This window comes from Anser anser (genome assembly GCF_964211835.1).
Source record: "Anser anser genome assembly, chromosome: 2".
NCBI lineage: Eukaryota > Metazoa > Chordata > Aves > Anseriformes > Anatidae > Anser > Anser anser.
The window spans coordinates 4,096,736-4,116,771 of NC_139721.1; the positions used below are offsets into that span (position 1 = coordinate 4,096,736).

The window sequence follows — 20,036 nt, forward strand, 5'->3', positions numbered from 1 at the left end:
TTTGTTCCAGGTCTTCCTGAGCAATACTACAGCCTCACTTGGTTCCTTAGCCCTATCCTGGGCTTGATCTTCACTCCGCTTATAGGTTCAGCTAGTGACCGCTGCACGCTGAGCTGGGGCCGCCGGCGGCCTTTTATCCTCGCTCTCTCCATTGGTGTCCTCTTTGGAGTTGCACTTTTCCTCAATGGCTCTGTTATAGGTAAATAACGGGGAAAACACCTGCATGTATCTCCTGCTAACGTAGCTGCTGTAAGGTTTTTATGTAAGAAGTTACTATAACGAAAAGCAGTCGAATAATTCAGTGTTAAAGTCATTAGAAATCTGTGCAACGCCACATTTGAGCTGTTCACCCTAAACGTTTTTACTCTTACTCCAAAGTCAGAGCTGTGCTAAGTGTTGTACAACAGGAGCTGTAAGGGTCGATGCGGAGTTATTCACGCAGCGGCTGCCAGCAGAATGTTTGCAGTCGCCGAGATGAATTTCGGCGATCCTTGACATGGGAAAATTGTAGCAACCTGTTCACAGGGAAATGTTTCCTGTTGTGATCCGTTTTCCCTTTAATGCATATCTGGCAACACATCCTGTTTCCAGCATTATTTCAAAAATTATCTTTTCACTTTTTCTTGTGCTTTTCTTAGACCCGGTATTGAAAAAGTCCAGAGCACAGTTAATATTTGTTTATCAAAAACGATGTGGGAAAATAATTTTTCCTGAGCCCCCATCAAAGCTGGTAAAAATAGTTCTCCTTGAACATAGTTTACTACATAACTTAATCTCCAATCTAAGACTCTTTTGTAAATTTAGTGTAAGAGAGGTGACAGCGAGTACATTTGGGAAATGTTTACATTGTGATGCAAATGAAAGGAACTTAACACCTAATAATATCCTCTTGGCTCTCTTTTTTTTTTGGGTTAGGTACAGCTCTATTGTGAAAAAGTTGTACTAATTGAGGGAAGTGAGCAGAACATTGCCTTGGCTCAGCACGTTAGCTTTTCAAAGCCAGATTGGATTGACATACGAAGCTTTTCAGTTTTCTGCAAATTGCAGTGGACAAACTGTTCAGATGAACAAGGTTTAGCTTGTTTTTTGAATTTACCCAAGCAATAAATATCAATTATTTGAATTGCTCTCGTATGGTACCAATTGTGCTTCGTTGTTGTGTCACCAAGGCTTACTCCTCCAGCTCCAGATGTAGGCAAAATACTAGACTGCAGCCCTATGGCAAGATTTTAATTGACAAGGAGCTCTTATTTTCTCACCTTGGCTTAGGGCAGAGGCCATTTATACTGGCAAGCAAATCTTTTATAGGTTTATATTGAAGTATCTCACCTTCTAATAAATCAGCACAAAATATAGTTTTTGACTTTTCTCCTGTTCTTCCTTACACAATAGCACAGTCTATGGCATAGCTTTCTAGAAAACCCACGTGTTTCAGATACCCAGAGCTACTTTTGCTCAGTGAAACTTCTTTAAGCACAGAGGTTGTTGCAGTGCATTGCGTAAGTGATCCGTGTTCGTTAGGCATCCGTTCCTGGGATGTTGTTGTGGTAGATTTTGAGAGAATAACCCCTTCCGAAAAGCACTGCGAACACTGCCGTGCCTCTCCCAAGGGAGCCTGGAGCGAACTCAGCAGAAGTGAGCCACGTCCCATGGTCTTCTCCAGACCTCTTCCGTAGCCAGCTCATCTCTCTCCACAGCCATCTTCATTTACGCTAACGTTTTTATCACTCTTGCATGTCTAACAACTAAATCTCTCAGATTCACGCCTTTGTCAATTATTAGTTTTATCAAAAATTCTCTGGCAGTAGATGAGGTTTGTCATTCTGCTTTTGGATGCTCTCCTCTCTCACCGTGGCTGTCTTTTATAAGAGCAGCCTTCAGCCCTTGGAGGAAAATACACGAGGAACACAAAATAATCTCCAATGCTAGCAAAGCGTTAAGAGACACTTTAAAAATAGCATTCTGAAAAATAAATGTCAGCCTTCCAAGTGTAAAAACATAATCTTCTGCCCCAGACCTTCCATGAAGCTGTGCCAGAGAGCTAAAATTGCCAGTTTATTCTGCAAAGGAATGTTTCCAGTAAGTGTGCTGGCCACCTTTCTCTTGAGATTAACCTTGCTCTTTGTAATGTTTGCTTTTGGGCTGACGTGCTCAGATTCCTCTCCTGTTCTCCCTCAGGTCTGGCTATTGGCGATGTCCCGGACAAGCAGCCCATCGGTATAGTTCTCACGGTGCTTGGCGTTGTGGTGCTGGACTTCTGCGCCGATGCAACGGAAGGGCCAATTCGGGCGTACCTGTTGGATGTGGTGGACAGTGAAGAACAAGATATGGCCCTGAACATCCACGCCTTTTCAGCTGGTATGTGGCTAGTTGGTGTGGTCTTGGCAGCTGTCAGCTCTTCCTGATGACCGAGTTTTGGCTGAATTGATTTTTCATGAGTTCACTGCTTGTTTTTTCATCCTTTACCACTGCCACCTCCTTACTAGTATTGAAGCTCATAGTGCAGCTGTCTTGGAGGAAATACCCATATGGAACCCCAGGCAGAGAATAGAAAAATTACTTATAGAATCAGAGAATTGTAGGGGTTGGAAGGGACCTCAAGAGATCATCGGGTCCAACCCCCCTGCCAAAGCAGGTTCCCTAGAGCAGGTTGCCCAGGTAGGCGTCCAGACAGGCCTTGAATATCTCCAGAGAAGGAGACTCCACAACGTCCCTGGGCAGCCTGTCCCAGTGCTCCGTCACCCTCACCATGAAGAAGTTCTTTCGCATGTTGGCGCAGAACTTCCTGTGCTCCATTTTGTGGCCATTACCCCTTGTCCTGTCCCCACAAACCACTGAAAAGAGGTTGGCCAAATCCCTCTGTCTCCCACACTTAAGATACTTGTAAACATTGATAAGATCCCCTCTCAGTCTTCTCAAGGCTGAACGGGGTATGAAAGATAAGTGCAAAGAGCACGTACGTTGTGGCATAAAGCAACAAGGTGGTGGTTAGCATTATAAAATTTTTAAGCCACTTGGTTAAAATTAGGACTTTCAGCATTTGGTGCTATATGACGAATAGACAAAACTGAGCAGTAGCAAACTGGAGCTATTCTGTTACTTAAACGTAGGTTTAAGTTCTTTTCCCCAGGTGCTTTACTTGTTAGTGAACCTTGTATGCATAGACCTGTTGAGAAAAGGGCAGTAACCTACAAACTGAGGAGCAGAGTCACTGCTGCACCTTTCGGCAGCAGTACATGCTCACTCAAAGACATGAATCTGAAGACGTATCCTCCAAACACTTGCAGTCCTTCCTTTATTTACCATTTTTCCCCAAACAGGCACCCTTCAGGCACTGCATCCCTTTTCAGGCTAAGGGAGCAACAGCCTTTCTCCCATACAGTAGCATCTGTACAGTCCCAAAGAACATAGCTTTGCACAAAAGCATCTTGTTTATTTACTCCTCCATGTCTTTATGGATGCGTGGAAACTGTAAGGGCAGCAGAAATTAGTCCTGCAGCCCGCAGGTTGTCCAGAGCTAGAGTATATCCATGTGTCCCAAAGAAGGCATTTTACCAAAGAAATAGCCCTATCTGTCATTTTGTTACATTGTGAACCAAAAACCAAAGAAATTTTCATTTAAATTTTGTTGAAGTTGTCTGATTTAAGCCACTTGTCTGTCATGTTTAGTGTGCTTTTTTGGCCGTGCATATTGACATAACTCCGTTTTGTCTCCCACAGGCCTCGGAGGAGCAATCGGTTATATGTTAGGAGGGCTGGACTGGACACAGACCTTCTTGGGTGTTATTTTTAAATCTCAAGAGCAAGTCCTTTTCTTCTTCGCAGCCATCATTTTCTCGGTCTCCGTTGCTCTCCACCTTTTTAGCATTGAAGAAGAGCAATATAACCCTCAGCAGGACAGGATTGACGACGAAGGAGACACCCTCTCTAGTGTCAAATTCAGCGGCAGCCTCCCCCCTCTGAATCGGCTGAATGTGATCAGCGAGGAGGAGCCGTACGGAGCCTCGATGTTCCACGACGAGGTTCAGTCCGAGCACGATCTCAACATGGAGTTCCTTGAGGTGAACATTGTGAGGAGTAAGAGCGACTCCGTGCTGCACATGCCCGACGCCACTTTGGAAATCGAATCAGAGCTGCTCTTCCTGCATGACATCGAACCCTCCATTTTTCAGGACGCTTCGTATCCAAACACTCCCCACAACACCAGCCAAGAGATGATGAAGTCCAAACTGAACCACCTGTCTCCTTTCCTCAGGGACAACGAGAAGGAGGAGGAAATGTTGCTTGATAATCGCTTAAATGAAGACAAAGTCCCAAACGTGAACGGCTCCCTACGAAAAGAGTTCCTCAACGGCCACGCTCAAATAGGCATGAAGCAGTCCAGCACTTCCAACTCCATGCGGAGGCGGAGGCACATGTTCTACCGGCAGCCCTCCTACACCTTCTCCTACTACGGCAAAATCGGCTCTCACCGCTATCGCTTCCGTCGAGCCAACGCCATCGTCTTGATAAAGTCCTCGCGCAGCATGAACGACATCTACGACATGCAGAAGCGGCAGCGGCAGAGGTACCGGCACAGGAACCAGAGCGGCACGACAAACTCAAGCGGAGACACCGAGAGCGAGGAGGGGGAAACTGAAACCACTGTCAGGCTCTTGTGGTTGTCGATGCTGAAGATGCCAAAGGAGCTGCTGAGACTGTGCGTTTGTCACCTCTTAACGTGGTTCTCGATCATCGCTGAAGCTGTGTTCTACACGGATTTCATGGGCCAGGTCATCTTTCAGGGCGATCCAAAGGTAAGAGAGGAGTTGCCGTTTGCAGACCTGCTTGGAGCTGATGGTTTCTGAGGTGTGCTCATCAAAAGAAAATGTCTTTGTATTTGCGTTTGGTGCAGGCCCCTTCCAATTCAACGGAGTTACATGCCTACAACGCGGGAGTTCAGATGGGGTGCTGGGGACTGGTGATTTATGCTGCTACTGCTGCCGTTTGTTCAGGTAAGAGACTGCACAACCAGACACTGCAATGCACCTCATCGATGTACTGCAAGATAAAAATGGTTTTGCTTCAGTTAGTATCTGAAGCATTAAATGGCATTTAGCTACTCATCAGGAAACTAAAATTTTGCTTGTTAGAAGATTCAAGCATACATAAAAAGGGTTTTCCAAAGACTGTTTTAAAATGAAAATTACATATTTCTGAAAGTCTCTTTCTTGCTTTCTCGTGACAATGTAGGCTTGGAATACAGGCTCTGAAATTGAGAGCTTCTGACAGACTTAAATCCTGCCTTTTACACCCCACGTGCAGGCACACCTGCACCGCTCAGTACCATGGGGCTGCCTCTTTGTTGAGACGTGTCAAATCGAAGTTCAGGCAGGTGGCTTGTGTCTGAACACAAACTGAAATACGGCTGAAAACTTCAATCACCTGATCATTTCATCTAGCAAATGCGCTTGTATTAGAAACAGCTCTGTGCTCAGGGTACGGTTGCATCGATGACGTTTAATAAATAGATAACATTAATGAATGGACTTCCACAGAGTGGACCGTGGTATGATTGAGTTTCACGTTATTGAATTCTGCTGCAGACTTGTAGCAGGGCTTTAGGCAAGTCCCTGAGCTCATTAGTTCCTCTCTGAAGCAGCAATGCGTCCTTTTCCCAGTGAGGGCTGAGCAGCGATGCTAAGCCTTGCCAAATATGCCGTGAGCATCCAAATCCTAAACAGCATATCAAGCTGCCACGGCCGTGTCAATACCATAAAACCTCACCAAGTAAGCTGGTGTTTGTTTTGTTCTTGATCTTTGCAGCCTTGTTGCAGAAATACTTGGACAACTACGACCTTAGCATAAAGGTGATCTACATCCTGGGCACACTGGGTTTTTCTCTTGGCACTGCAGTGATGGCTATGTTCCCCAACGTGTACGTCACCATGATAATGATCAGCACGATGGGAATAGTCTCCATGAGTATCTCCTACTGCCCCTATGCGCTTCTGGGACAATACCATGATATTAAAGAGGTATGTGGAATACTTTGATCAAGGTGGAGCATTCACGCTTCTCCGAAGATCAAAGTGACAAAGGAGATTTACCAGATCCAGTTATTTGAGATACCTGCTTTGATGGGACATGTGCAAAAGCAGGGATTCATCCTTGATAGCAAACAGCAAGAGCTGCTCCTTAGGTCAGGTGGAATTTAACGTGAAGTGGGCTCAGTGGGGTCACGATTGCTTTATCCTGTGCTGAAATATGAAAGGATTTGCGTGCACGTGGTAGATAAAGAGAGAGAAAATAGTAATTGGAGTATTTTATTATATACATGGTGGTTGCCGCTCTTAGGGTAGCATTAGTTAGGTTCCTGGCAGTCTTAGATCTTGAGGTGAGTCTGGACCTGCAGTCTGGGGAGATGTAAGGCAAACTGATGCTGCTGGAAATGAGAACAGCTCTACTGCCTGGTTTTTAGCACTGTGACATTTGGATTACAGATTACACGAGGATTATTTATCGTAACACGTTTCTGTGCTGGGATTGGAAGGGAGATTCCTTTTTAAAATCACAGAAATAATTTTCAGCAACGGTTCCATGTAGATTTTTTTTTTACGAAAGGTAATCCTGGAGCCAAAGTCACGCTAGGAGTGCCACAGTAAATACCTACCTCGGGGTAAGATGAGGAGGCTTTGATAAGGAGATAAGGAATTTGTTGCTTTGGACATGGCCTAAAGTTGACCACATGGATGAGATATTTGAGGAAGATACCAGTCTTTAAATATTTGATTTCCTGCTTTGCTTTACCTCCTGACGTGTTTCTTGTATTTTCCCAGTACATTCACCACAGCCCTGGGAACTCCAAGCGAGGATTTGGCATAGACTGTGCTATTCTGTCGTGTCAGGTTTACATCTCCCAGATCCTCGTGGCCTCCGCCCTTGGCGGCGTGGTGGATCTGGTTGGCACGGTCAGAGTCATTCCCATGGTGGCTTCGGTGGGATCCTTCCTGGGGTTTTTGACAGCCACCTTCTTGGTGATATACCCCGAAGTCAACGAAGAGCCGAAGGAAGAGCAGAAAGGACTGGGTCCTCCGGAGACCACCGAGGGCAGCAGCACGAGCGCGGAGAAGCCGACCGTACTGAAGCTCACGCGCAAGGGCACCGCCGCGTCGGAGCTGGAGAGCGAGTCAGCCGTGTGAGGCCGCCGCTTGTTCACCACATTCCAGGGAGTGCAGGTGCAGGATCAAGAACTCTTTCTTTTTTTTTTTTTTTTTTTTTCCCAGGAAAACAAATTAGGATCTTCACTACTTGTAGCTAAAGTTGCAGAAGAAAAGGCAGTTTCATGCAAAAATGTAAATGAAATTCTGTAGTCCTTAATATAGGTTTGAACAGGTAGCTATGATGCTAATTGCTTTCTCTACAACTTAGAAATGTCATTTCTGAACACTTTTTATTGCGAATACATTTAGGTTTCAAATAAGTTGTATTAATCTGCATGAGACTCACAGTGTATACGATTAGCACTTAGAAAAATTAAGTTTTCGGCTGTTTTTAAACTAACTGAAAATGGAAGCTATCTCGACTTATAGTCTCTTGCCGTTTTTTTGTCTGAACATTTCAGATTTCACTAGTGCAGTAGCTGAACCAAACGCTTAGACACCTTGATCAGTTTTTTTCAGGAGCGTATTATTGGTCTGACAGCTACAGTTCTTTAACATTAATTTTAGATTTCATATTTTCGTTAGTGCAATTACTACAGAATAGTTTTATTTTCAAGAAGAAAAAAAAAAAAAGCAATTGCTGCGGTTTCTGAGAAACTGCTGTGAGTCCTTTTAGTCATGCTGTTCAACAACTACCCCCACGTCTGCTGCTTGTCCCAGGCGGGTGGCGTTGGGTGCGTGATGTGAACCATAGCGGCTGGGAGAGGTGGTCGGCACTCGCAGGTTTTTGTCACGAGTGCTGCGCTTTATGAATGTCATTGGAATACGCCGTGACAATTTCTCGCTGGGAGTTTCGTGTGCCGGTGAGCTCCGCGGTGTTCTTGGCGTTTAAAGCTGATCGTCTCTGGGTGGAGCTGCCGTGGGGGAGGGTGTCCCTGGGGTCAGCTTCGTGGGATGGGGCGTGCGAATTCTCGCTCGTGGGGAAAGGAAAGCCGTTGCTTAATTGCACTTTTTCTGATCCTTTAACCTCCCGGCTGGGAACGCAGCAGCCGGGGTAAGGGCACAGTGTCAGTACAACAACGAAGGCCTACCTCTGTAACTTCATGGCATAGTCTGGTTGTGTAAAAAATCTGTGTCGGAAACAGTTTTTAGGCCTTAAAATCCAATCCACTAGCATGTGTTGCTGTTCCAGTCCGTGTGTCGGAGGACTTGTAGGCTGGAGCTCTCCCGAGCTGCTGTACCAGTTCCGTCAGCGCAACCTCCGTGCCCCCTTCCTTGATTCAGGACGTAGCTGCAGTGCAAAGACATTTGCTGTGAAGAGCTTAAAAGAGTTGTGCTAATCCGATTTAAAACCTGATTTGGATCGCTGGCAGTTCCCCAGTCCATGGGCAGACAAAGCTCGGAGATCCGGCAGCCATTTAAAGCAGCTTCAGAACCCAAACTTCCATCTGTCGTCTTCTGAGAAGTGTTTGTGATGCTATTTACCCATTTTCGCATGGACCTACAGGCTGCAGTCAATGCGTGTGCTAAACAGACAAATCACACAGCTCGTCGTAAGATTCCTGCTGCCTCAAACTTCTTATACTACAGTACTTTAAAAATGCATGTGGAAATCATGCTCCAATATAGTCAGTCAAAAGAAAAAAAGTATATATTTCCAAATGAGAAGCAGTTTTTAATAAATTACTTGAATTGTCGATGTATTTAAGAAATGGATGTTTCGGTATATTGGAAGTCGACGTGCGGTCTTGGCTGGCATCGCTGACGAATTCCCGGTGGCATACGGTGTGGTTTTCAGCTGAAGGCTTTCGGTCGGTGCCGACGTCCTTATGCTGTCCAGGGTGACGATGTCGTTTTCAGGCTGGCGAAATCGCCGAGCACTAAGTACATGTAATCGCACAGGACTTCTATTTTTTTTTCAAATGTCTCAAAAAAAGTCTTTTTTTTTCTTTAAGTTTTTTTTTTTTTTATTCAGAACACATACTGTGAACTGTGTTCGGACAGGGGAATAGTACTACTGAAAAATACGAGACCTTGCTGAAGAAATCAGTTGTGAGAAACACTTTAACTGAACTTCTGCCGTGAATTTTATCATCTCAATTACATTTAATATATTCTGGTGATATTCCTATATAACAGAGATGCGTGTTGTATTTCACCCTATAACTGGCATTCGTGTAAAATACAAACTGAGTTAGACGTTTTAAAGTGGCTTTAATATTTTATTTTTAAAACTTCTTGAAGATTCTGCTTTTGGTTCAGTGAACACTGTCGAGTACTCCTTATTTCAGTCTCTATTTCTCAAAACGTTCTTCTACACTTTGAAAACCTGCATCTTCTGGTCAGTGCCAGCCTTACCCCGTTTCCCCGCAAAGTCGCGGTTTCGGTGATTGTGAATGTAGCTTCAGCCCGGCGTTGCTCCACGCAGCACCTTTGTAAGCCAGGATTTCTTTCACAGCGCGGCCGAGCTCACCGAGGTCCGACAGGGAGATGCTGAAGCTCCCTCTCGCTGCACGTCCTGCAGAGGGAACGCAAAACAGTTTTCGGGGGGTGAGGTCACGCGCTTTTATTTAGCTTTCTCAGTCGGGGCAAGCAGTGAGGGGGGAGAACGACATTTCCAGCCCAGGGGGGTTCGGTCGCAGGCAGAGCAGGGCCAGTTTGTCCCAGCCAGCGTTTTGCTGAGCCTCGTTTCAAAGAATCGGACGTTAAAAGGCAGATTTGGGATTGTTTATGGGGTTCTTTAATTACCGTTCACAACGCATGAATACGCACACCGCTTTGTAGCAGGAAGCTCTATTTCACTGCCCTCTAAAGCCAAAGGAAATAATTATCCATTGTAAACAGGCTGAAGTATTTGTAGTATTGCCAGAAGAATTAACTGGGGGCAGCCCCTGCCAAAGTATCTCCTTCTGTACCTCGGCCAGCCCGTGAAACCACCGCGCTGACTTCCAGCACGCTCGCCAGCGATGGTTTCTGACGTCTTTCAGAGTAATGCTTTTTCTGGAATTTATGAGAGTTTTCTTCCTAGCCCCGGCACTGCTCAGGGTAGAGCGGGCACTCGTTTGTGTCTAGATGTGTCCCTTACCTTTATTTTGATACAGAAAAGATGGGTTTTGTCACAATTAAAGGTAAACTAGTATGATTTTATGTCTTTATTGCGGAAGAGAGAGTTGAGGGGGCTTTTTTTTAATTCCTGGTGATAGTGTCATTTTTTGTTTGCGGGTATTACTGTACGAGCTCATCCCGCACGCTCCGTGTCCTAGGACCTTCATGCAGTCGTCTGAGGTGCAGTGTTTTCCTTCCGAGTTGCTCTATACTGTAAACAATTGTAATGGATTTTGCTGCGGTCTTTCTGACCTGTAACACCTCAGCATCAGGCACCGTTAGCTCTCAGTTTCTCGAGCGTTTCGTGAGGACTCTGTGGTCGGTGAGCTGCACGGGTAGGAATATCTACGGGGAGGCAGGGAAGCTCAAACCGATCCGCTCAGCAAGGCGTAGCAAGGGTTTTGCACCGCTGGGTTATCGCAAGAGTCCAGTCGGGTCTGAACTGTTCGCGGCTGGCGATTTGAGATTCCAGAAGCAATAATTTCTTCGGAATGTTTCCCTTCCTGCTGGTTAGATGACGTTCATAGAGATTTATTACCTACATAGCCTTTTCAGAACACGGCTCTGGTCGTTTGCGAGCGCTGGCAATAAGCAGTCACGGAAAGATGTGGGTTGTTCATCATCAGGAGGGAGGAAGCCAGTAAATCCAGCAGAGGTTAGCGCTCCCTGAAACACGCGCTGTCCTTCTCCCCTTGCCTCGGGAGCCCAAGGCGACGCCGGTTCAGTCTCTGCGATGAATTCTAGTTCGATCCCCGAGAGGTTTTTTTTAGGTGAGTGCGTGCGTGCATGTGTCGGCGTGTGTGTGCCTGCATATACACACCGGTCGGGCCAAAATACCGTGGGTGGTTGTGCTCTTCGTCGCTCTACTCAGCAAGGTTTTCAACTGAGTTCTTCCAGGTTTTCCCTCGTCCTTGCCTGCTGCGCGACGAGCTCAGCTGTACGTATATATCTTATTTAAATCACTAAGTAAACTCCTGCATGATATTCCAAGCACATGTAGCAGCTTCGGCATCTGAAGTATCTATTGTGAAAGAGAAGTTGGTTTTCTTTGCAGCTGTTTTGTCCTCGTTTCCTTTTCATAGGCCAAATAAATGTTAATGAACACCAAATGTTGCACAGAAATGTTGTTAATGACTGTGTAGAAGAAATACCAAATTTTATTTTTCTTTGCAGAAACTTTTATGGTTACAGAGAGTCCTCTAGCTGTTATTCTTAAACGACAAAGCTGAACGTTTGTAAAGCGCGTTGAAAGTGGTCATTTTAACCAGGGGAGCTACCCAAAGTTTTCTGTTTCTCATGTTGCATCCAGAACAAGCGCTGCGCAGAGGCGAGCTGCAGCAGCTCAGCTGCCAGCCGCCGTTTTGTTTTGGAGCTCAGCAGCCTGGCCAGTTAGAAATGGTGTTAGATAATAACCAAGGGGCTCAGGCTTTCAGCCTCGCACAGGGAAACACGGGCACTCTGACACTGAATGAAATTACGGCACTTTACTGGCAAATATTTCCCCCCCCAAAAAAGAGAGTATTTTCAAATTTCTTCTCAAATTCAAACTTCTTCTCAAATCACAAGGCTTTTGGTGCAGCTGTGACCTGCTAAAGCTTTACAGAAAAGCCTGGACACGGGTTCCCTTCGGCATGCTCTGCCACGTTGTTCTGAAATTTCAGAAGTTTCAGAAATTTCGGAGCTGTGGGTGGAGCTCTAGGAGCGCTGCCTTGCTCAGCCAGGCATCGCCTGCACCTATTCAATCCTCAGCGGTAGCCAAATTGTAGTAAACAGCCCCAAAACCAGGGAGACTTCTCTCTTACCACATTGGCAGTTCCCGATGATGATTTTCTTTCTGATGTAACATGAACACTAAGCCCTTTTGGTAGCCAAATGACCAGCTTCTTTTAAATGCCTCATATTAATAGAAAGCTGCATATAGGCATCTCATAGCGGAAAAAAATAAAAAGAGAATATTTAGTTCCTTTGTGAACTGGCCATATGACAACTACTTTTTTATCAACTTATTAAGTTGGGGCACTATAATAGCTCTTGCTGAGTTTAGCAATGTTTATAAGCATGTGTTAAACACATAATGTTAAGTTTTATGAGGAAAAAGGGATAAAGAAAAGTAATGTCACAGATGAATGTTTGAGTGCATAGACGGCATAATGTATGTATGTTTTTTATTTCTACACTGTTGAGCTTACTTTCTGTTTTAAGGTCAAAAAACAAAAAGATTTGTTGCATGAGAACTGTTTTATTGTGTTCTGCACTTTCTGTTCTTTTTGTATAATCTCGATTTTTTTTCATTTATGCATAGAAAACAAAAAAAAAATTCAATTTAGAGATATTCTACTTCACGAGACGTTGTGTTCCAATCCGTTGTTCTGAAGTTCGATCTTAATAAACATTTCAGTAAGAGTTTGGGGCTCGCGGTCCTGCGTTGTTTGTAGGGGGCTCGGGTGGGGGCACTTTTTCTGTGACACCGTTCACGTTTGGGTGCAGGAGGAAGGGAATACACACGGAAGAGCAACGTGCTGAAGCCTGGGAGAGGTGCACGCCTGGTTTTTTTTGCTGGTTGCTCTCAATGCTTTGCATTCCCAGGCAAAGGCGAGGGGCGGCAGCCACCTGCTAAGCCAGCAAATGCCAGTGCTGAGAGCACTGCAAGGGCAGAGGAGTTCAGGGACAGCTTCCTCCCTCCTTTACCTGCACGGCAGCCTCTCCTCCGCTTTACTGTGGTGTGAGACCCTCGGCCCAGGGGGGAATGGGATCGTTTCTGCAGGAAAAAGGGTCAGGCTTTACTCTGAAACCAACCATAAGCAGCCTCCAAAAACCACAGCTCGCATCCAAGCTAATTAATCCCTCGTGCTCTGCGGGTGACAATAGGGGAACGCTGGAGGGACGTCCGTCTCAGATGACATACGCCGGCTGGCAGGGTTAAACCTGCAGCACGAAGATGTCAGCTTTCCCACTTGGATTCCCAGCAGTTTACTTGATGGATTCGGTCTGTGGCTTCTCCTGAAGGAACTTCTCCAGGAGCAGCAGCAGCAGCTCAGAAAAACGTGATGCCCGTGGAGCGCTTGGTTCATTTTCGTCCTCCCTCCCTGTCCTCTCCTGCTGTCATTAAAACCGAGGAGGCCAAAGGGAGGCGAAAGCAGCAAAGAAACAAACTCAGCCTCGTGGGTGTCTCACGGTGTGGGGGCAAGGGTGCGTCAAAGGGAGGAGGGGGGCTCGGGGCACCAAAAAGGGGCGGGGGGAGCCACCCAGCAGGGACCAGGCCCTAAAGGCGCTGCAGCGATGAGCAGCGAGTTACAGCAGGAAAAAGCGGGCCAAAACCTGGGGCCAAGGGTGGTGGGCAGTGGGGAAAGCCAGGTGCCTGCAGGGAACCCTGCAGCGTCCATCCAGCACGCCCTACCTTATCCTCAGCCCCCAAATGGCCTCTGAGCTGCTCACAGACAGGATCCACAGCAAAGCCGTGCAGCCAGACAGCCGCCACGAGGCGTGTTGCGTCCTCAGGAGGTCGTGGCGGGGATGCTGGAAAGGCAAGCGGGCTCCTCAGGCACCCGGAGGGGCACAGCAGCTGAAATGATGCGGAGAAGACAGAGGTAAGCAAGCCACGGCAGCGGTGAGGTGACGGTTTCTGCTTTTTTCACTCCAGAAAGTGACAGAAAGGGGTCACTCGGTAGGGAACAGGGCCTAGGCCGAGGCCGTTTCCTCACTGCACAGCCCCATCGGCGAAATCGCAGCCAGCACGAGCCGGAGCGGCTTTCCAGGCAGCTCCCCTCTCCGCAGTTCCTGTGGGTTACTTCCAGAAGCAGATGCTGCCATCCCTCGGCTTGACTAATCAACTGCAGGACGGGACAGCCCAAAAGTTAAACCTTGGTCTGCAGCCGGCTGCCAAGAAACGGGGAACATTTCCAAGAGGTAGAAGAGGTGGCACAGGACAGCTCGGGGTGGGGGCGAACCGAGCTTGAAGGCTTCACGTCACAGCTGACCAGCCCCAGCAGCAGCTCAACACAGGGCTAAAGAGCCACTGAGTGCGCTCAGACAGGTCCCTGCTGCATCGCTGCTCCTCAAAGGGGCATCCTAGAGCTCAGAAGGCCTCCGTGTCCCCTCGGGCAGGCAGTTACTCGGTGTTAAGCTGAACGGAGACAGGCAGCGAGGAGCCAAAGCCTCTCTGGGCAAGTGAAAACAGAAATATCACCCGTCTGTAATACAGGATGCAGCACCTCTTTCTGGTTGAGCAATAATTTATTTATAAATACTTATAAAACTTAGTGTAGCAACCTCTAAACGCTGTTTTGAGGAGAAGACAATCTCAGGTAGAACGTAAAACTCTCCCCACTGCTTGGCAGCTTGTTTTGAACCCCTGATCAAAAGCAATCTGCTTTTGACTTGGAAGGCTAAGCAAAAGGTTTACAAAAACCAAGCATTTTAGCACTAAGGGCCAACGCGGTGTTGAGCGTTACGTGAACGCAGCCAGAAGGCGGTCTCACCTCAAACAGCTTCCCCCAGGGTGAAACAGCGGGCGAGGGATGAGCAAAGCCCACGCAAACTGAGGGGCAGCATCAGTCAGCAGGTCCAGCGGGGGCTGCCCACCACCGACACGCGTCGTGGCAAAGAGCAGCTCTGAGGATAACTGGGGCTGAGGGCCCCTCTCCCTGAGCCTTCCCCCCCATCACTACAAGAACAAGCAGGCCGAAAACCAAGCAAAATCCCAGAGCCTTGGTCGTGCAGGTTCACCTCCATGACCGCAGTGCTGGAGCAAATCAGAAATAGTAAGAAAACACATACCTGAGCTTTCTCACCGCACCAGGAGAGAGAAGGTGACGTGGCATTGTGCTGCAAGTCAGCTGAATTGACACTGCTGCTGCTCCTGGGGAGGGCTGATTTTTCCAGAAGGATCTGGGCAACTCGTGGTTTTGCCCACTGTGTTAAACCGCTTTCCTACAAGCCTGCGTTCAGCAGCCGTAGCAACGGAGGGCGGCAAAGAGAGCGGTGCTTGGAAAAGGAGACATCGAGTCAGTAAGCCATGCTGCTGTTCAACAAATACACTGGACTCTGCGATCAGTTAGAGAATTTACTGGCATGAAAGTATTTTTGCCATCGGACATTTAGATAAGTTGGGTGTGGACCAGCTGAGAAGCAAAACCAGGTTTAGAGTCCTGCAGGGGTGAGAGCACAGGCAATGCCAGGCAGGTTGCTGGAGCTGGGGCCATCTCCACAACTGAGAATTGCACTAGCAGCTCGTGTGCCTTCGTACACAGAAACCTTTTAATTCAGTAAATAATTCATGTCACTTACCCCCAGCAGCCAGGCCAGTGCCTGGGGAGGAAATAAGGAACCTGAAAGTTACAGATGAGGGGCTCAACAAAGGGCACATGAGCAGCAGAAGCTGTTTTTAGGAAGGAGAATATGTAGAGGGGAATGCAGGCAGCTCTTGTCCGTAACGCACAGAGACGATGCAAGTCAATGCTAAAAATCATTCTTGTATCATGTACCACGTTACACAGGAAAAAGAACAAGATATAAAGACAGCCTGGAGTATCAATATAGTGTTTAATATTCTTAAATTGAAAAAAAATATACTAAAAAGATAAAATTACAATTGCCATCACATGACAAAACCTTTTGTCAGTACATTGAAAGAGTCAGAAGTATTACATGAAGTACATTTCCAGTAGTTTACACTTCAGTTTACATTTTTTAAAAAAGTAGCAGCCCATTTTTTCCTTCTATTTACAATAATTTAAATATTGTATTCCACTTTACTGATACAAATAAAATTATTCTGCAAAGATTTGTTTTACTTGAAGATGATTTTGTTACCAATGGGAAAAAAAAAAAACCAAACTCAGGAAGAGATCAGGGAATGCTGCTTGAAAGAATCCCTTAGACTGCAATCTGATGGTGCCCACTCCAGTAACTGAGGAGTAGTTTGATGACTTTGCAGAACTTTAAAATAAATTAAATTAAGCAGGTTCTCCATTAAATAACAGCAGCTCCTCTGCTTACAGAAATGGTGACTGAAGAGAGGGCTGGCAGGGATTTGTCTGCACAGCAACTAAAAAGGTTGCCTCCAAAAGAAAGTATAAGATACTTTCTTTCAATAAACTAGTAATAATAAACTGCTGCATGTATTAAGTGCTTCAAAAAAAAAATCAGTTTCACAAAGTGTTACGAGTCTCAACTGCATTGTTTTTACAGGAAGAACAGGTTTAAGAAGTAAAACGTTACGGAGACTACCCAAGTATCTCGCTTTACCAGCAGGAAGCTTTCAGTGCTACCAGGGAGAGCCTGCCTGTACCTACCTTTTAAATAACAGCACCATAAATATACAGACGTGGTAACAGACAGTCCTCCCGCCTAAATCTGCTGGTTCAGGAAGGTACCGGGCATTTACAGTAACTCAATAAATCAAACACATTTGGGTGTTTTGTTTGGGGTCTCGCTGTTTTTTTGGAGGGATGGGGTTCTGTGTTGTCGTTTTGTGTTTTTTCTTTTTTTTTTTTTCCTCCTTTTCCCTCCAGTGAACGTTTCCAGCTATTACAGGCTGTAAAGACATTTGTTTGTTTGTTTTTAAGGTAGTCCATGCATCGCTGAGGACGAGCTCCTGTGGAGTCACCGAGCTTATCCTCCGCTAGCTTTGGCTGACTCAGTGCAGCCTGCATCACAGGGTCTGGCCTCCAGCTCTGATCCTTCACACCAAAATAGGGTAAGTTTAAAGCCAGCGGCCCCGCTATTCACATTTCCATTTCTTTATCAAACGTGCAGGTGCAATACAAGGTGCAAGGAGAGATTCACTTCTGGTCTGATTTTCTACAACAATGTAGCTCCTAAAAATAACTCAATAAATACAAAAATAACACTGACGGGTGGTTGAAATAGATGCAAAATGCTACAGTAAACAAAGCCTGAGGACTTCACTTCTTCCAGCCCAGGCAGACGTGTTTTGAAAAGCTGAACTATTCAACCTTCCAAATTGCAATTTTCCCTTCCTCCTTTCCAGCACCACTGAGGACGTATCTGTCCTCTGCCGAGCAAAGTGCCCTTACTGTGTCGGCGTGACCAACCAACTCTTTCTCCACGGTCTTCTTCTCAGCGCTGATCACGTAGATCTTCCCTTTGGTTTTGCCTTGTGATGTTCCGCTGCTGCCGACCCACAACTGGAAGAAAAATATAACAAAACAATATTTTGTGTTATATTTTGTTCTAGAACACAGTCGAGACAGGTGTTTTGCTTGCCATGACAATAAAGCGAGGGTTCTCTCTTGCTAAGCTGGAAGAAGGGAACACTGAGAATCTCCTTTAGATGTATTTGTTGGAGTTCACGGCTTCCCCTACAAAGAAAGGGGTCCTGAAGAGTATCGTTAGGAAAAACAAAATAATCGGACTAACAAGTCTGACTTCCATCCCTGGAAAGACAGCAGAGATCACCACAGAGAATACGATCACTGAGTAAATGAAGAAATTCCTACTGGTGGTGAGCATTAATACACAATATTTTTTAAGATTATCTATTGGGAGCAAGTCAGCTGGGCTTCTGTAAGAGGGAAAACGGCCTCAGTGTCCTGCTGGAGGTCCAGGAGAGTGTTAGTGCCCGTGCGGACGGAATGGAGTGCAAGGATTTTGATTCTTCAAGAAGCTCTTGACTTGTCTTTGGTTCCACAGACACGGCGCAGACAGAAGGGGTCATTTCACTGCTGCATAAACCTCAGCCTGCTCCCATCTTGAGTGCTACGAGTAGTTCTGGTCACGCAGCGCAAGGACACAGAAGATCCAGGGAAGGGTAACTAAACCTATCAAGGACAACGTGCTGCTGTCATAAATGAAGATTAAAAAAGCCAGGACTCCTTAGTCTGGAGAGAAGGCAGCTAAGGAGAGATCAGATTAAGGTTTACAAAAAAAAAAAAAAAAGATCACAAGAGTGCAGATGAGAATGTAGAAGGAGAATGTAGAACTACTTTTCAACAAATCCCACAACTAGAGAAGTAAGGGACCCATGTGGAAACCAGAAAGAGTTTAGTTTCATGCAGAAGAAAGCACTTCTCTTTAGACAGCTGTCAGTGAATTTCTGGAACCTGCTGCTACAGGAAGCTGCAGAACCAGCAAATTCAGGATGGAATCAGATTTACAGAAATCGGATCCAAAAATAGATAAAACTGAGGAAGAGGTATACCCTTTTTTTTTTGTTTAGTACCCCTAAACGAGACCCAGGGACGGTGAGTGAGTTTAAGGGGAGCAGACTGAAGGTAGAGAGCGGGTCCTTGTAAATTCCTTGCGTTGTTATTGCCTCTGTCAGGCCCAGAATGCAGGGTCAGATGTACGTGCTCCAACCCGGTACAAAACAGCCGTAGCAGTGCTGTGCACAGCTTTGCACGAGGTAAGCACTCCCCGTTGTGTATTAATGCTCACCACCAGTAAGGATTTCCTTGTAAAGAGTGCTGAGGCACTGGGGCAGGCTGCAGGGAAGTGGTGGAGTCCCCGTCCCTGGAGGTATTTGAGAGACGTGTGGATGTGGTGCTTAGGGACATGGTTTGGAGGTGGACTTGTAGTGTTGGCTGATGGTTGGACTTACAGAAAGAGCATGGCTTGTTTTTAATTAAAGCACCTAAAAGCAAGCCTGCGGCAGAGAACCCCAACAATACGTTGTTAGCCTTTACCAGGCGACAAGTTAATTCTCCTAACTGCAGTGCCGTGAGGAAGAGGAGCGTGGGTGCTCCGGGCACGACGACAAGCTCGGACAACAGAGGCAGGCCGGAAGATGGTGTATTGAACACTCGGGGTCAGGAGATGGATCACGCAGGGATATTTTCCAGTTGTTTCTTTTAAGTCAATGTTAGTTAAGGTGGAGTTGAGTGAGGAATGAGCAAAAGAGAAAAGGAGCAAAGTTCTAAGTAGAATAAGAGAGAGCTTAATTACTTTGGCTTTCCAAACAACCCTCTAATTTACAGGTCAGCTTTTCTCATTTCGGATCACAAATGGAGCCAAGGGCACAGAAAGCTTCCCTGCTTCATGAGGCACTCGTGAAAAAAAAGTCATTTTACAGGAAGGCAGTATGGAAAATCTGAGGGGGGGAAGCTTTTTTCCTCCAATAGATATATATTAGCCATTTATTTGTGAGTTAAACGTAAACCTGTCCGTGTGGTATCACTACTACAGCTGCTGACGCTACTCAAACAGCAGGTACGCAGCCTGAAGCCAGAAGTGGCAGGGACACAGGAGAGCTAGGTGGAAGCTGTTAGCTCCACTGGTCTCTGTCGAGTTACACATGCGGTAACTAAACAAGAAAAAGGTCGTCTACAAAGCTAGGCATGCTAATTGGCATTTACTGCTTGTCTATTAACCTTTTCCAAGGCTCAGTTGCAGGAGCCTTTAGATTAAATATCAAGGGACCTAAACTTCCAGTTTCTACAGTTCTCTGAAAACGTTAATGGCTACTAACAGCCACCATGCATTTAATCACTGATGACACACATTTTGGGGTACGGTCATAGCAGTTAGTTGTGTTGTGCTCTGATTTCAAAGGAGAATTAATGTTTCAAAGCAGCACATGTGCAGACACCCTGCAAAGTAGCTAACAGCCCAAGAGAGTTGCGAACAAACAAAACTTTAGTAAAGAATTCCACAAGTAAGAACAGCCCAAATGTCTCTCACCTGGTTTTTAACTTGTATCATACAGGTAATCTCAGAGCAATCCTGAAGATGAATTTTTTGGGGCATGCTTGTGAAGTCTTTGGTGTTCCAAATATACAGGTCACTGCTCCCTGAGTAAGATGCCCACACTTCGTTTCTCTAAAGGACAGA

The 20,036-nt window shown here is 46.1% G+C and overlaps 2 protein-coding genes across 14 annotated transcripts in view; one reads left to right on the plus strand and one right to left on the minus strand.

Moving 5' to 3' along the window:
• Positions 1 to 12,648, plus strand: part of SLC45A4 (solute carrier family 45 member 4) — an 82,233-nt gene extending 69,585 nt beyond the window's left edge. For all 8 annotated transcript variants that reach the window (XM_083823801.1, XM_083823800.1, XM_083823796.1 and 5 more), the window contains 6 exons: positions 11 to 199; positions 2,179 to 2,358; positions 3,721 to 4,796; positions 4,895 to 4,994; positions 5,806 to 6,017; positions 6,819 to 12,648. In XM_083823801.1, the coding sequence (XP_083679927.1) occupies positions 11 to 199; positions 2,179 to 2,358; positions 3,721 to 4,796; positions 4,895 to 4,994; positions 5,806 to 6,017; positions 6,819 to 7,181 (2,120 nt within the window). In that variant the 3' untranslated portion in view covers positions 7,182 to 12,648. The remainder of the gene's footprint in view (positions 1 to 10; positions 200 to 2,178; positions 2,359 to 3,720; positions 4,797 to 4,894; positions 4,995 to 5,805; positions 6,018 to 6,818) is intronic.
• DENND3 (DENN domain containing 3) overlaps positions 7,232 to 20,036 on the minus strand; it is a 45,477-nt gene continuing 32,672 nt past the window's right edge. For 2 of the 6 annotated variants that reach the window (XM_083823792.1, XM_083823793.1), the window contains 2 exons: positions 19,887 to 20,024; positions 7,232 to 17,395 (listed from right to left, as the gene is read on the minus strand). In XM_083823792.1, coding sequence (XP_083679918.1) covers positions 17,195 to 17,395; positions 19,887 to 20,024 — 339 coding nt within the window. In that variant the 3' untranslated portion in view covers positions 7,232 to 17,194. The remainder of the gene's footprint in view (positions 17,396 to 19,886; positions 20,025 to 20,036) is intronic. The other 4 variants (XR_014579546.1, XR_014579547.1, XR_014579548.1 and 1 more) reach the window with 4 other exon arrangements.